Source organism: Rhinoraja longicauda, chromosome 13, assembly GCF_053455715.1.
Source record: "Rhinoraja longicauda isolate Sanriku21f chromosome 13, sRhiLon1.1, whole genome shotgun sequence".
In the NCBI taxonomy this organism is placed as follows: Eukaryota; Metazoa; Chordata; class Chondrichthyes; order Rajiformes; family Arhynchobatidae; genus Rhinoraja; species Rhinoraja longicauda.
Genome location: NC_135965.1, coordinates 8,723,778 through 8,740,997, shown reverse-complemented (window position 1 = coordinate 8,740,997; position 17,220 = coordinate 8,723,778). Strand labels below are relative to the sequence as shown.

Below are 17,220 nucleotides of genomic sequence, written 5' to 3'. Positions count from 1 at the left end.
GATGCTGCCTGTCCCGCTGAGTTACTCTAGCTTTTTGTGTTTATCATCTTGTTTCCAAAGTATCTGATATCTCCAAACTCTTGAGACTGAGCATTGCTTGCTGGATGATGAGGTGGGTGAATACCAATACCAGGCAGATGAAACTGAGGTGTGGCAGCAGCTATGTGAGGCTGGGTTAACAATGAAGCGCTCTAGCTGGTTGTGGCCGAACTGGGAGAGCATTGAGTGGGTCAGGCAATGAGTGGGCACTGCCAGCCAGGTGAGGCTGTGGTGAGAGTATACTGCCAGCCGGGTGAGACCAAGATGAAGAGGCAAAGCTGGCCAGTGAGGCCTTAATGAGAAGGACCACTTCACTGGTGAGATTAGAGAAGGTGGCACACCAACTAGGTGATGTGTTGAGGAATGTACAGTGGTCATTTGAGTTTTCAAGATCGGCGGCCACAAACCCATGTTACTATTGATATATGTGTAAGAAGGAACTGCAGATGTTGGTTTAAACCGAAGATGGAAACAAACTTCATCAGACTGAACTATCTGAAATATCACCCATTCCTTCTCCCCAGAGATGCTGCCTGTTCCGCTGAGTTACTCCAGCTTTTTGCGTTTATCTTCTTGTTTCCTAAGTATCTGATATCTCCAAACTCTTGAGACTGCTCAGGATTAGAGTATGTGGTTGGAGAAGTGGATCAACTGTACAATATATAAATGTTTTACTTAATATGGAGGATAGTCAACATTTTTATTTTCAACAGGAATTATTTTGGAATATGAAAAAGGAGGGGAGACAAAGAGCAAATCGATTGATCTGCTAGACTTGACTCCAGAGTAAGTTTGATTTCTGCTGATCAAAAAAAATTCAGATGACTGAGAAGAGCCTTATTAACCTTCCTCAATTAAATCAATCAAAACATCCTAGTCTCTCCCTTGTATTCTTCCATCTGCACAACTACAATTATGTTACTTGCTGCAAATATTGATTGTAGTTTTGTATTCCAATCAGTGAATAATTTTCTGTGCATTCCATTTTGGTATCAGAGAGTCATAATCATAGAGCATGGAAACAGGCCATTCGGCCCAACTTGCCCATGCCGGCCAAGATGCCCCATCTACTCCCGTGACATGTGCCCACATTTAGCCCATATCCCTCTAAACCTTCCCTATCAATATATCTGTCCAAATTTCTTAAATGTTGTTATAGTGCCTGACTCAATTACCTCCTCTGGCAGCTCATTCTATTCACCCACCTCTGTGGAAAAAGTTCCCCCTCAGTTTCCTATTAAACCTTTCCCCTCTAACCTTAAACAAATGTCTTCTGGTTCTTGAATCCCCCTACTCTGGGCAAAAGACTGTGCATTTACTCTCATGATTCTATTATATCTATATACTAAAACTCTCGTTTGTTTGTTTGTTCCTGAACTATAACCAAAACGGTACACGATAGCGCAACAATTTTAAGCCCACCTTACTCACTGTCGTCCCTTTGGTGCTAATGGAATAAGTTTAATTGAAATCGGTGTTATGTTTTTAAAGTTATTCACATTTTAAAGTTTAAATCTATCTCCTCGGGAGGGAGGGAGGGAGGGAGGGAGGGAGAGATAGAGGAGGGGAGGGGGGTGGAGGGAGCGGTGGGAGGGGGATGGGAAGGGGGGAGTGGTAGGAGGTGGAGGAGGGGGAGGGGGAGGGGGAGGGGGGATTGGGGGAGGAGAGATTGGGGGAGGAGAGGGTGCTGCACCAATGCAGGAGAGGTTTGGGCCCAACGGTCCACTTGGTCTAGTATCATCTATTCCTCTCATGATTTTATACACCTCCATAAGATCACCCCCATCCTCCTGTACACAGAGGAATTCCTGACCTGCCCAACCTCTCCCTAAAGCTCAGAGCCTCAAGCCCTGGCAACATTTTTGTAAATTCTATCTGCATTCTTTTCAGCTTAACAACATCCTTACTATAGGAGGGTGACCAAAATCTAATGCAATACTCCAAACGAATAACTATAGCATAACATTCCAAATTCTATACTCAATACTCTGACTGATGAAGGGCAATGTTCCAAAAACCTTTCTTAACCACCCTTTCTACCTGTGACGTTCACTTTCAAGAAACTATGTACCTGCACTTCTATGCTCTATGTCACTTCTCAGAGTCCTGCAATTCACAGTTTAGGTCCTGACCTGGTTTGACTTCCCAAAATACCACACTTTGCACTTATCTATGATACCACCCACCTTAGTGTCATCTGAAAACGTACTTATCATGCCTTATCATGCCTTATACATTTTCATCCAAATTGTTTATATAAACCACAAACGGCAATGGTTCCGGCACCGATCGCTGTGGCACACCACGAGTTACCGGACACCAGTCTGAGGAACACCCCTCCATCATCACTCTCTGTTTCCTTTCATGAAGCCAATTCTTTATCCAGTCGACTACCTCTCGCGGAATCACACGAGATGCAACCTTCCAGAGCAGTCTACCATGTGGAACCTTATCTAATGCTTTGCTAAAGTCCATATAGACAACGTTTACGGCTTTGCCCTTAACATTTTTGTTTACTTCTTTGAAAATCAGATTTGTAAAACGCGATCTCCCACGTACAAAATCAACCCGACCCAAGACATTGTCTGTCTGTTTCCCTCCATTGTCTGTTTCCCTCCACAGATGCTGAGCTCCACCAGCAGTTGGTTTTTGCTTGAGATTCTTGCAACTGCAGTCCAAATTCTATTCTCAATACTCTGTTGCGCCCTCTCTTACCTTTGTGCATCTTTTTATCGTTGTACTTTAATCTGCTCTTTTATTATTTATTGGCTCTTGTGATATTGAGACCTGTTGAAATTCACTTTCTTTTAATTGCACGCATTTAATCCAGTGCAGACATAAATGCTGTAGTTGACGAAATCCAAAGGATTGAACCACTCATCACTGCGTCTCGCACAGAGCAGGTGAAGCATCTGGTGCAAAGGCTCCAGGAAAAGCTTGGTCAACAGGATCATCACCATTTCTATCTTTTCAAGGTGAGAGATTTCCCCCCATCTCAGCAGGGAAAACTTCTTTCATGCCACAAACTAAATTGATCATTAGAACAAAGTAGTTGTGAGGATTGTTGACACTGATCGAATGTAGAGATGTGTTATAATGGCAACTGGTGCTCATTCCCTGGTGCACTATTAATATTAATGAATAAGCTAATTTGTTTCTTTAGATAAGTAGACAAGTGGGATCATTTTCTTTCACACATTCTTTGTTCTGTAGTTTAGTACGGATTTAGTTTCTAAATGATAGAATATTTGATGATGATGAAGATGATGATACGTTATTGTCACTTGTACCTAGCTAGGTGCAGTGCCATTCTTTGTTTTTGCGTACAAAGTACACAAAAGAGTTGTCGCAAAGGCGCAGACAACGTTACAAAAAGTGCTCGTCCCTTCTTCATCCCCCCCCACCAGGTCCCCCGTAGTTCTTGGTGCCCCACCCCCCCTCCCGACTATGCCAGGTCCCCCTTTGTTCTCAGAGAGGCAGCCCGACCCCCTTGTTCTCAGCCCGACCTTGTTCTCCAGGCTCCGATGTGACCTCGTCCGCACGAGTTCTGACTTGTCCTCGGCCCGCTTCGACCTCGGGGATCCGACCCGACCACCTCGCCTCAACTACTCGTTCCGCGGGCCGTGGCGCCCAATAAACTCGACAGCCCGTGGCAACCAGCGTTCACGGAAGCCTCCAGAGTCCCCGTGGACACCGCATGCTCCCTCTCCAGGGACATCCGGGCACGGACGTAGGCCCGGAAGAGGTGCAGGTAGTCGGCTCGAACAGAACCCACTACTGCCCGCTGCCTGGACCCGCGAATGACCGCCACGGTCAGGCCCAGGAGCAAACCCAGGAGAGGGCGGCCCTCTCTCCCGACCCTCCCTCCTCCGAACTGGGTGACCAAAGATCAGGAGCGTGGGGCTAAAGTGCAGCCAAAACCTGAGGAGCAGCCCCTTCAGGTAGGCCTGCTGCTCATTCAGAGTTTGCAGCCCACTGCTTGTTTGAAGTGTTCTGGCTCACTGCTCAGAGAGGATTACCAAAGGATTTGAAAATATCTTGCATTGTCTGGGGATCTGGATACAACAAGGCATTCACCAAACTCACGTTAATGGTTAAAGCTGTGAATGCATTCTGAAATTGCATAACTCATAAATTGCACTACTAATCTTACCTGGCTTAGTGCTCCTTCACTCACTTAGCAATCAGACATGAACCAAACATTCATTAACTCTTCAACATTCAGCCCTACTCTAAGCCAGACATATATTCTTCTGTGCATTAATGCTGTTAAGGATTCTGATGTTAAGTGTGTACTTTCCTCTTACATTTGACCTTCCAAAGGGCAATACCTCACACTTGGTCGCATTAAACTTCATGTGCCATTTCATCACCCATTTCCGTAGCTGATCTATATTCCATCTCACTAGCCAACCTGCCTACATAATATCCAAGTCATATATGGATATAAATGACTGCATATTGTCCACACACACACACACACACACACACACACACACACACACACACACACACACACACACACACACACACACACACACACACACACACACACACACACTCACACACACACACACACACACACACACTCCCAGCACAGATCCCAGTGGAACTCCAGTGCTGAGAGACCTCCAGCCATAATACCGCCTTCCCACTACAACCTCCTATCAGTAAGCCATTTCTGAATCCACACGACCAAGTCACCGTGAATCACATTGGTGTTTACGGTTAATATCAATAATTCGGATAATGTGGTTGATATCAATAATTTCGATGAGAATGTATACGGCATGTAGGTAAGTTTGCAGATGACACTGAGATAGGTAGTATCGCAGGTAGCGAAAATGGCTAACGAAAATTACAGTGGGACCTTGATCAGTTGCACAAATGGCTGACGATGGCTGAGGAATGGTTAATGGAGTTTATTGCAGTTAAGTGCGAAATGTTGCTTTTTGGGAAGTTAAACCAAGGCTGGGTCTTCACAGTGAATGGCTGTGTCCTGGGGAATGTTGTAGACCAGAGCGATCTAGGAGTGCATGTACATAGTTACCTGAAAATAGCATCACTGGTGGACAGGGTGATCAAGAAAGCTTTTGGTACATTGGTCTTCATCAATCAGGGTATGGAGTACCAAAGTTGGGATGTTATGTTGCAGTTGTACAAGATGTTGGTGAGTCTCCATTTTGAGTATTGTGTTCATTTCTTCACTCTGCCCTGGGAAGGATGTCGTTAAGCTGGAAAGTGTGCAGGGATGATTTACGAGGATGTTGCCAGGATTTGACAGATTGAGCTACAGGGAGAGGTTGGGACGGTTATTCCTTGTAGTGCAAAAAGCTGAGAGGTGATCTTATGGAGGTGTATAATAGCATGAGGGGGGATACATAGGGTGAATGCACGGAGTTTTTTTAACTAGAGTAGGGGAATCAAGAACCAGAGGGCATAGATTTAAAGTGAAAGGAGAAAGATTTAATAGGAACCTGAGGGACATCTTTTTCACACAGAAGATAGTGGGTATATGGAAGGAACTGTCAGAGGAGATAGTTGAGGCAAGTACTATAACAACATTTGAAAGGCTTTTGGATGGTGCATGTACAGAATAGTTTAGAGGGATATAGGCCAAAGAGGACAGGCGGGACTAGCACAGATGGGTCATCTTGTTCAGCATAGGCAAGTTTGGCCGAAGGATCTGTTTCTGTGCTGCATGGCTCCATGATTCTAAACATTAACCCTTCTCTCAATGTAAAGTGTGGAGCAAAATGAGCAAAGCATTTGTTCCATTACAATATTGATCGTTCTATCAATAGGAAGCAGACTCGGACTACACACAAAGGGGCAGTTAAAGGTCAGAACACAGGTGCTCATCCCGATTAGCAAATAAGAGTTTTTAACATGCCATCTTTCTGATGGTGGTTAATCAACCTCCTTCAAAGCTTCTCTAGGTAGTTATTCCTGAAGTTTGCAACTCTTTTTCAGTAGTTTTTCTCTTTGTTTTATATATAGGTACTTCGGGCGCATATACTGCCACTGACAAATGTCGCATTCAATAAGTCTGGCTCAAGGTAAGTGGCCTACTTCTTCTCTATTAACCCTTATGATCTTATTGAAACGTATAAGATAATTAGGGGATTGGACACATTAGAGGCAGGAAACATGTTCCCAATGTTGGGGGAGTCCAGAACAAGGGGCCACAGTTTAAGAATAAGGGGTAGACCATTTAGAACGGAGATGAGGAAGAACTTTTTCAGTCAGAGAGTGGTGAAGGTGTGGAATTCTCTGCCTCAGAAGGCAGTGGAGGCCAGTTCGTTGGATGCTTTCAAGAGAGAGCTGGATAGAGCTCTTAAGGATAGCGGAGTGAGGGGGTTTGGGGAGAAGGCAGGAACGGGGTACTGATTGAGAGTGATCAGCCATGATCGCATTGAATGGCGGTGCTGGCTCGAAGGGCTGAATGGCCTACTCCTGCACCTATTGTCTATTGTCTATTGTCTATTATGCCCAAGAAGTTGAATGTGAAAAATGTGGTGTTCAGCCAGAATCATCAGTCTGAATATTAGTTTCCATTCTTGCAAGGATTGTGCAAAGGAGTGCTGGCAAGATGGGAAATGTGAAGCCTTATTAAATTGAACGGTAGCTTTTGCTCTTCCATTCCACGCTGGCAGGCAGTTTCCATATAAAAGGTTCTATTATCAATGAATGATATAAATAGAAGAACAGACCCTTCAATCCACAATGTCTTTGCTGAACATAATGCCAAGACCAACTCGTATCTGCTGCATAGTCCATATTCCTACATTCCCCGCAAATGCTTATGCGTATCCAAAAGTCTCTGAAATGACACGATCGTATCTGCCTCTACCACCACTCCTGGCAGTGCGCCCCAAATACTCACCACTCTCTGTGCAAAAAGAAAACTTGCCGTGCAAGTGCTCTTTTGCATTTGATTCTTCAGACCTGTGAAAAAAGATTCTGACTGTCTGCCCGATCTATGCCTCTCATAATATTATATACTTCAATCAGGTTTCCCCGCAACCTCCATTTTTTCAGATTAAACAATCCAAGTCAGTCCAACCTCTCCCTGTAGCTAATACGGCCGAATCCAGGCATCATTCTAGTAAACTTCCAAAGCTTCCAGATCTTTCCTGTAATGGGGTGACCAGAATTGCATGCAATATTCCAAATGTGGCCTCGCCAAAGTCTGTGAAACTGCATCAAGGCATCCTGACTCTTGTTCTCAATGCCGTGACCTATGAAGGCAAGCATATTGTATGCATTCTTCACCACTTTCTACTTGTTTTGCCACTTTGGGGGAGCTATGGACTTGGACACTAGGGTTTCTCTGTATATCAAGGCTGTTAAGGGTCCTCCAATTAATTGTATATATTTTCCCCTTGTATGCGGCCTCTCAAAGTGCAACACCTCACACTTGCTTGGATTAAACTTCATCTGCCATTTCTCCACCCATTTCTGTAGTAAATCTATATCCGGCTGTCTACTTCGGCTGCCTTCTGCACAGTCGGTGACCTCAGCAATCTTGGTGTCATCTGCATACTTACCAACGTCTACATTTACCTCAAGTAATTTATATATACCTCAAACAGCAGAGGTCCTAGCACTAATTCCTGTGGGACTCCACTGGCCATAGACCTCCAACCGGAATATTGCCCTTCCACCACAGCATTCTGTTTTCCATCAGTAAACAAGTCAACAATCCCTGTGACCAAGCTACTAATCCCATGCATCTTAATCTTCTGGATAAGCCTACCATAATAGGGTACTATATTCAAGGCGTTACCCAAATCCATGTGGACAACATCCACTGCCCAACCCTCATCGATCACCTTCGTTACCTCCTCAAAAAACTCGAGCATGTTAGTAAGATATGACCTGCTGTACAGAGAGTCATGCTGATGATTAGACCATTCCCTTATGAATAGGAGTAAACCCTATTCCAAATAATCCTGTTCAATAGCTTCCATACCACTGATGTGATGCTCACCGGCCTATAATTCCCTGGATTGTCGTTACTTCCCTTATTAAAGAAAGAAAGAACATTAGCTCCTCTCCATTCTTGCTTGTGCCTAAAGAAAACGCAAAGATGTTCGCCAAGGCTCATGCGATCTCCTCTCTTGTCTCTCATTTACCTGGGATAGATCCCTTCCCTTCCTGGGGATTTATCCATCTTAATGGTCTTCAAGAGCCCCAACACATCCTTCTCCTTAATCTCAAACTGCCCTTACATATGAGTGTACTCCACACTAATCTCATTGTCCTCCATGTCCTTCTCCTTGGTGAAAACATATGCAAAGTACTCGTGTAGTACCTCACCTACATCCCCTGACACCAAGCACAAATTCTCTCCTTTATCTTTGAGTGTTACTATGTTCTCTCTGGCTACCCTCTAGTTTTTAAAGTAAGATTCTAAAAAAAATTGGTATTTTTTTCAATCCGACTCACCAAAGCCATTTTGTGGCCCCTTTTGATCCTTCTAATCGTCTGCTTCAGTTCTTTCCTCTTTTCTCTGTATTCCTAAAAGCCCTCCATCCTCTTAAACCTTGCCTTTTTTCTTTTGACCAAATTTATAACCTCTTTGTTCCTCCTTACTGGAACATGCCAGTCCTGAAATTCGATCAACTGGCCTTCAAATGACCCCCACATATCAGATGTGGACTTGCCAAGTAACAACTGCTCCCAATGTATCCTCCTGATCTTCTGCCTAACAATGTTGTAATTCGCCTTTCTCCAATTTAATGCTTTCTCACAGATCAAGCCTTCTCACTGTTCAAAATAATCCTAAAACTTTTGGGTTGTGATCGCTCCCCCCAAAATGCTCTTTCACTGCAACATCAGTCACCTGGCCAAGCTCATTACCCAACACAAGGTCCAGTATAGGTACAAAATGTCATAGTAACTCACCTGGACAGGCAGCATCTCTGGAGAAAAGGAATAGGTGATGGTTGGGGTCAACATCCTTCTTCAGAGCCAAAATGTCACATATTTCTTTCCTTCAGAGATGCTGCTTGATCCGCTGAGTTACTCCAATTTTTTGTGTCGGTCTTCAGTGTAAACCAGCATCTGCCATTCCTTCCTACACACAAGGTCCGGTATATTCCATTCTCAGGGTGGGGTATCCACAAATTGTTTCAAGAAACCCTTTTGGAAACACCACATAAATTCTGCCCAGTCTAAGCCTTTGGCACTCAGCAAATTCCAATCAATATTGTGCAAGTTAAAGTCACCTCCTAAGACAACCCTGTTTAGATTAGTTTAGTTTAGAGATACAACATGGAAACAGGCTTTTTGGCCCACTGAGTCTGTGCTAATCAACGATCACTCATAAACTAGTTCAATGTTATCCCAGTTTTGTATGCTGCACACTAGGGTCAATTTACAGAGGCCAACTAACCTACAAACCTGTAGGAAGGTTAGTCTGTAGAAGGGTTTCGACCCGAAAAGTCACCCATTCCTTCTCTCCGGAGATGCTGCCTGACCCGCTGAGTTAATGCAGTATTTTGTGTCTACCTTCGATTTAAACCAGCATCTGCAGATTTTTTTTCCTACTAACCTGTACGTCTCTGGAATGTGGGAGGAAACCCCAGCACCTGGAGAAAACCCACGTGGTCACAGGGAGAACGTACAAACTCGCTTCAGACAGCACCCACAGTCAGAATCAAACCTGGGTCTCTGGCGCTGTAAGGCGGCAACTCTACTACTGTGCCACTGTGCCACACTCACTCCTTATCATTTGCAGCCCTCTGGGTCTACACCGACCATCGATCAACCGTTCACACTAGCTCTATGTTATTCCACTTCCGCATCTACTCCCTACACACGGGGTAATTTACAGAGGCCAATTAACCTGCAAACCTACCTGTCTTTGGGATGTGGGAGGAAACCAGAGCACCCAGCGGAAACCCACGTGGTCTCAGGGAGAATGTGCAAACTTCACACAGACAGCACTTGAGGTCAAGATCGAACCCGTGTCTTTGGTGCAGTGTGCTTTGACATTTTTTTGGTAATCTTTTCCTTTCTCCCTTGCGTGCAATTTGGGGGATATTTAGTGCTTGCACTTTTCTCATTTTTAAGTTCTACCCATATCACCTCAGTGGATGACCCCTTGAGTATGTCCTCTCTGAATGCAGTTGTGACGGTCTCCCTGATTAATAGCGCAACTCCTCCACCTATTTTCCCTCCGTCTCTATCATGCCTGAAACATTTAGATGCCAAAACATTGAACTGCCAGTCGTGTCCCTCTCACAACCACGTTTCTGCAGTGGTCACAACATCAGAATCCCAAGCACTGTTCCAGGCTCTTAGTTCATCTGCTTTCCCCACAATACCCTTTGCATTGATATAAACACACTTCTGCCCATTAGCTTCACCATATTCCTTCACCTCTCCCTGCCAGTCCTCCCTTTCAGACTGACTGACCCTGACCTCTTTCTTCCCATCACTCCTTCCAATTTCTGACCTACTACTCTGGTTCCCATTCTTCTGTCTCTCTAGTTTAAACCCTCAAGTAGCACTTGCGCACCTCCTTACAAGGTATTGGTCTCCCTCCAGTTCAGATGCACCCCGCCCCTCTTGTACAGGTCACCTCTGCCTGAGAAGAGATCCCAATGGTCTAAAAATCTGAATCCCTGACCCCTGCACCAACTCCTGCACCACGCAATCATCTGTTCTATTTTCCTATTCTTATCCTCACTAGCATGTGGCACCAGGAGTAATCTGGAGATTACCATACCTCAGAGTCCTGCTTTTTAATCTTTAGCCTAACTCCATATAGTCACTCTGTAGACTTCATCCCTTTTCCTACCTATGTTATTTGTGGTTGCTTGCCCTTCCCCTTGAGAATGTTATGCAACCACTCGAAGACAACCTGGACCCTGGCACCATCTTCATTTTGGCAATGTAACTTGAGCAACATTCATCTTCATATTGTTAAGAGTTTAAAGTTCTTTGAAGTCCCATGGGATCTTCATTTAACCTCATCCAAAATACGTTTTGAAAAGTCTTAGAACAGGGATTCAACCATCAAATGTCTGACTCCAGTGGAGTTTTCTGCAATTTTGCAACCTTGATTTGGCAATAAATGTTAATATCGCAATCTATTTTCCAAATGATGACCTGAAAGAAATGATTTATTCACAAAATGCTGCAGTAACTCAGCAGGTCAGGCAGCATCCCAGGAGAGAAGGAATGGGCGACGTTTCGGGTCGAGACCCTTCTTCAGAAAGAAATTAAAGCTTTCCAAGCCACAGCTGAAACTCAAGGTCTGACGTTAACAAATAACGACGTTAATTTGCCATTCTGTCAATGAAGTGGTTTAGAACTCAATAGGAATTATTTTAAACAATTTTGCAGTGTGAAAAAAAAAGTTATCGCAACACAGCCTTGAATTTGTTTCTAAAACTCCACAATTTCATAATTTTTACAATTCCCAAAAGTGGAGGACATTGGGAAACCAGAACAAATATTTGAATGAGGTCTGTGAACTATCAGGTTGCATCATGTTGCTGGAAATCAGAAAAAAATCATCGTTATCTGTTTGTCCACATGAAGGTTGAGTCAGTACTGGGAGGTAGCTTTGATGGGCGATTGCTTAATTAACTAGAAGTTTCTGAAATCCTGAAACTAAACATAGAACTTAATCCCAGATCAAATGTACGTTGAAGGGTCTTGAATGTGTCGTCATTTGTGATTGTAATGTTATGGTGAATATATGTATCCTCGTTTCTTGTCTTACATTGTCTTTGTTGATGTTGCAAATGGAGTTGCTGAGATGCAAGAAAAATTATAGACTTGATCTGACAATAAAGTATTATCGTATCGTATCGTTTCAACTTACAATACAATACAATACAATACAATATATCTTTATTGTCATTGTACCCAGGGGTACAACGAGATTGGGAATGCGCCTCCCATACGATGCAATAATTTAAGTAATTTAGACAACAGCAACCCAACGAAACGAAACAATTGTAACAGTTTTAGACAGGGTAAAGTGCAAGTTGATCTATGCGTTGTGGCCATCTGGCTCAGCAGGACCGGTTCATAGCAGCTATGGCCCTGGGGATGAAGCTGTTCCTGAGTCTGGAGGTGCGGGCGTAGAAGGCCTTGTATCGTCTGCCCGATGGAAGGAGTTCGAACAGACTGTTGCAGGGGTGTGAAGAGTCTTTGTGGATGCTGGTGGCTTTTCTGAGGCATCATGTGTTGTAGATGCCCTCCAAGTCTGGTAGCTGTGTTCCGATGGCCCTCTGAGCTCTATGGACTACCCGCTGTAGAGCTTTCCTTTCTGCCTCCGTGCAGCTGAGGTACCACACAGGGATGCCAACTTGTACTTAATTGCAAATGCAATTGGATTTCCTCATTAACTGAAACATTTTATTACAGAATCCCAAATATGTGCTATTACTGCAGACGTTAATGAAAGTTAATCTTGTCGATTAGTTGTGGCTTTATCTTAATTTTGTTTTGAGCCTGCACTCATTAGTGACCAGGGATTGGGAAATGCAGATAAAAACCTGGGCCCAGAAATGTACCTTCATGTTAAAATATTCCTGTGTGCAGATAACATACTGTATGTATCCTGAGCATCGTTATTTTTAGATTGCCTGCTTGTAAAATTTGTCTTGGTTTTGTTTAAGCAATTACATTTTGATGAATCTAACTCTTTGTCTTGCACTTAGATTTATCACAGGAAGCTATGACCGAACTTGTAAAATATGGGACACACTATCAGGAGAAGAGCTTCACACACTTGAGGGACATAGAAATGTGGTCTATGCCATTGCATTCAACAATCCTTTTGGGTGAGATCAGTAATTCTTTGCTGGTGGCTGATACTTCTCAATAAACCTGTGCCCGTAATGTTCTAATCTGATCTTTAAGCCTCACAATAACTGGCGATTTAAAAATGCACAATTTAATTGCACCCCAAATAAACATAGCACAAAAAGTAAGGACATTTGTGTTTGGTAGATTATTTCTTTGTTATAACAATGCTTCTTGGCAATAAATCTTATACCGTTGGAAAGCCTGTTTATTTCCCTTTTAAATGGAGCCACATTTGTAAGGAACATGCATTTGTGGGATGAGCAGCAGAGCTGAGTATGTGGGTTGCGCCCATGAAAAATCTGCCAAATCTTCGCTGCCAATGCCAAACAGCTTATTCTGCCATTGACTCTTGTTTGGTGTTGTTTGGTGGATTGGATGATTGAAGTCTGAAAAAACAAGACATATTGGCAATTTAACAATTTATTCATTTAATAAACAGGAGCCTCAGTAGCGTGTGGAAGAACCATACACAGCCACAACAGCCTGGCACCTCCTCCTCATGCTGGTCACCAGCCTGGTCACACACTGTTGTGGGATGGCATCCCATTCTTCAACCAGCATTTGTCGCAAGTCAGCCAACGTGGTTGTGTTGGTCACTCTGGCACGAACAGCACGCCCAAGCTGATCCCACAAGTGTTCAATGGGGTTGAGGTCAGGACTGCTGGCAGGCCATTCCATCCTCTCCACTCCCAAATTCTGGAGGTAGTCTCTGAGAAACCCTGCTCTGTGGGGGCGAGCATTGTCATCTTGGAGGATAGAGTTCGGTCCCAGACTGTGGAGATATGGGATTGCCACTGGTTGCAGAATCTCATCTCGATATCTCTCTGCATTGAGATTGCCTCCAATGATGACAAGCCTCGTTTTTCCAGTGAGGGAGATGCCGCCCCACACCATCACACTGCCTCCACCAAAAGATGTTACTCTATTGGTGCAGTAATCAGCATAGCGTTCTCTGCATCTTCTCCACACTTTGACCCTATGATCCAACTGCCGTAGGCAGAATCTGGACTCATCGCTGAACATAACGTTCTTCCACATGTTCAGGCTCCAGTGCACGTGTGGCCAACACCAGCGCAAACGGGCCTGACGGTGAAGGGCAGTCATGGCAGGCCTCCTGGCAGCCTTATGAGACCGGAGATCGGCTGCGTGCAGTCTGTTCCGAATTGTCTGGGCAGAGAGCCGTCGGCCATATCATCCTGCAAACCTTGACTGCAAATCTGTAGAAGACAGCCTACGGTTCCTAAGTGCTGACAGGGTGAGGAAACGGTCTTCTTCGGGTGTCGTCTTCTTGGGACGCCCACTTCGCGGCCTGTCTCTGACATCCCCCGTTATATGGAACTTGGCCTTCACTTTGGAGATGGTACTAGGGCTCACTCCAAATAATGCCGCAACTTGGTTTTGCGAAACACCAGCTTGAAGTTGCCCTATCGCACGGGCCCTATCCAGATCAGTCAAACGTGGCATGCCGATTCTTGGAGCAGACACCTACTGACCACTGTAGCAGGGCCCATGCTCACAGATGCTGCCAATCAGGTGCCAATCAGGCACCTGATTGTCAGCACCTGGGGGTACCAGAAGCTCAAAACAAGAGTCAATAGCAACAGCAGAATAAGCTGTTTGGCATTGGCAGAGAAGATTTGGCAAATTTTTCATGGGCGCAACCCATATACTCAGCTCTGCTGCTCATCCCACAAATGCATGTTCCTTACAAACGTGGCACCATTTAAAAGGGAAATAAACAGGCTTTCCAACGGTATAAGATTTATTGCCAAGAAGCATTGTTACAACAAAGAAATAATCTACCAAACAAATTTCCTTACTTTTTGTGCTATGTTTATATATTATGCATTTGTTCAACCAACAGATGCCAGCAATCAACTCTATTTTAGAGTCTATTATAAAGGATGAGGTTTCTGAGTACTTAGAAGCATGCCATAAAAGAGGGTGAAGTCAGCAAGGTTCTGTGAAAGGGAGATCTTGCCTGACGGGTCTGTTGGAATTATTTGTGGAAGTAAATAGGAGGATAGACAAAGGAAAGTCAGTGAATGTGGTTTACCTGAATTTTCAGAAGGCGTTTGATAAGGTGCCACACATGAGGATGCCAAAGAAGATGAGCCCATGGTATCAGTCAAAGGAAGTGTCTTGAGAGCAGTCAGTGTTACGGTTGAAGAGGTGCTGAAGGTACTATCGTGTATGAAGGCAGACAAATCTCCAGGGCCTGATCAGATATATCCGAGGGCATTGGGGGAAACTAGACAGGAAATTGCGGGAGCCCTGGTTGAAATTTACGAGTCCTCTTTTTTACGAGTGCCAGAAGACTGGACGGTGGCAAATTTTGTGCCTCTATTAAAGAAGGGCTGCAGAGAAAATGGTGGGAACGATAGGCAAGTTATCTTAACATCTGTAGTGTGGAAAGTTACTCGAGAGTATTCTGAGGGACAGGATATACAGGCATTTAGACGGACAAGGGCTAATTAGGGATAGTCAACATGGGTTCTTACGTGGGAGGTTGTGTCTCACACATCTTGAGTTTTTTGACGATGTGACCAAAAATGTTGATGAGGGCAGAGCTGTAATGGACTTCAGCAAAGCATTCAACAACGTTCCGCATGATAGGCTGCTCTGGAAGGTTGGATCGCATGGGATCCAAGGAAAGATAGCTGAATGGATAGAAAATTGGCTTCATGGAAGGAAGCAGAGGGTGATGGTGGAAGGTTGGTTCTCGGACTGGAGGCCTGTGACTAGTGGCATCTATCTCAATGATTTGGCTGAGAACATACACGGCAAGATTAGCAAGTTTGCAGATGATACAAAAGTGGGTGGTTTTGCCAACTTTTAGTGAAGATGGTTGAGAAAAATTGCAGCAGGATCTTGATCGATTAGCCAGGTGGGCTGAGGAATGGTTGATGGAATTTAATGCAGAGAAATGTGAGGTGTTGCATTTTTTGAAGTCTAACATGGGCACGACCTACGCAATGGATGGTAGGGCTCTGGGAAGTGTTGTAGACCAGGGGGATCAAGGAACCATGCAGGTGAAGGTGGAGTCGCAGGTAGATAGGGTGGTCAAAAAGGCATTTGGCACACTGGCCTTCATCAGTTAGAGTATTGACTATAGAAGAATTAGACCCAGAGTCTGATAAGGGGTCTCGACCTGAAACGTCACCCATTCCTTCTCTCCAGAGATGCTGCCTGTTCCACTGAGTTACTCTACCATTTTGTATCTATATTGAGTATGGTTGAGAGGTCATGTTGTAGTTGTATAAGACATTGGTAAGGCTGCATTTAGAGTATTGTGTTCAGTTCTGGGCACCATGTTATAAGAAAGATGTTGTCAAGCTGGAAAGGGTACAGAGAAGATTTATGAGGATGTTGCCACGACTAGACGGTCTGAGCTAGAGGGAGAGGTTGAGTAGGCTGGGACTCTATTCATTGGAGTGCAGGAGGATGAGGGATGATCTTATAGAGGTGTATAAAGTCATGAGAGGAATAGATCGGGTAGATGCACAGTCTCTTGCCCAGAGTAGGTGAATCGAGGACCAGAAGACATAGGTTTTGAAGTTAAGGGGAAAACATTTAATAGGAATCTGAGGGGTAACTTTTTCACACAAAGGGTGGTGGGTGTATGGAACAAGTTGCAAGAAGAGGTATTCCAACATTTAAAAAACAGTTAGACAGGCACATGGATAGGATAGACATGGACCAAACGCGGGCAGGTGGGACAGTGATTTCTTTCATACGGCAATCAGCAAATGATTCTGCATATTTTCTACCATAACTTTGAACTGTGGAAAGCTCCTGGCAAGCGGTTTAGTTTGCCAGGGCTACAGCTTGCAATGGAGGACTTTTTACAGATGTTTATGTGCGATGTCTTTCAGATGAAAGTGACTTTGTTATACTCAAAGCATGTGCTTATTTGTTTTAGAGACAAAATTGCAACCGGCTCATTTGATAAAACCTGTAAATTATGGAGCGCTGAAACGGGCAAATGTTACCATACCTTTCGAGGACATACTGCGGAGATTGTAAGTTAATAAGCTTTGTAGATTTAAATGAATATATTTCTGCAAATAATTATTTTCCCCCACTAAGTGCATTTTGGGATGGTTATATGGAATTCACTTACTTGAGTTTATTTGCGCGAGAGTGTTGCATTAATAACATAACATTATGCCATTATTGCCATTTTACTTTTCGGTGCTCATTTAGTTTGCTGATAGCCTATTCACAAATGGATAGGCATTGTGAGCCTAAAGCATCTCTAATGTTCATGGATATTTGCTAATTTATCATTATATGTCAACATTCTTGTTTTCTTTATGAGGAGCATTGTTTGTATATCACTTCTAA

At 44.0% G+C, this 17,220-nt stretch overlaps 1 protein-coding gene across 2 annotated transcripts in view; it reads left to right on the top strand.

Annotated features, from left to right (window-relative positions):
• daw1 (dynein assembly factor with WDR repeat domains 1) overlaps window positions 1-17,220 on the top strand; it is a 49,029-nt gene that overhangs the window by 2,566 nt on the left and 29,243 nt on the right. For both annotated transcript variants that reach the window (XM_078409861.1, XM_078409860.1), the window contains exons 2-6: window positions 753-825; window positions 2,870-3,014; window positions 6,040-6,098; window positions 12,726-12,848; window positions 16,796-16,895. In XM_078409861.1, the coding sequence (XP_078265987.1) occupies window positions 753-825; window positions 2,870-3,014; window positions 6,040-6,098; window positions 12,726-12,848; window positions 16,796-16,895 (500 nt within the window). The remainder of the gene's footprint in view (window positions 1-752; window positions 826-2,869; window positions 3,015-6,039; window positions 6,099-12,725; window positions 12,849-16,795; window positions 16,896-17,220) is intronic.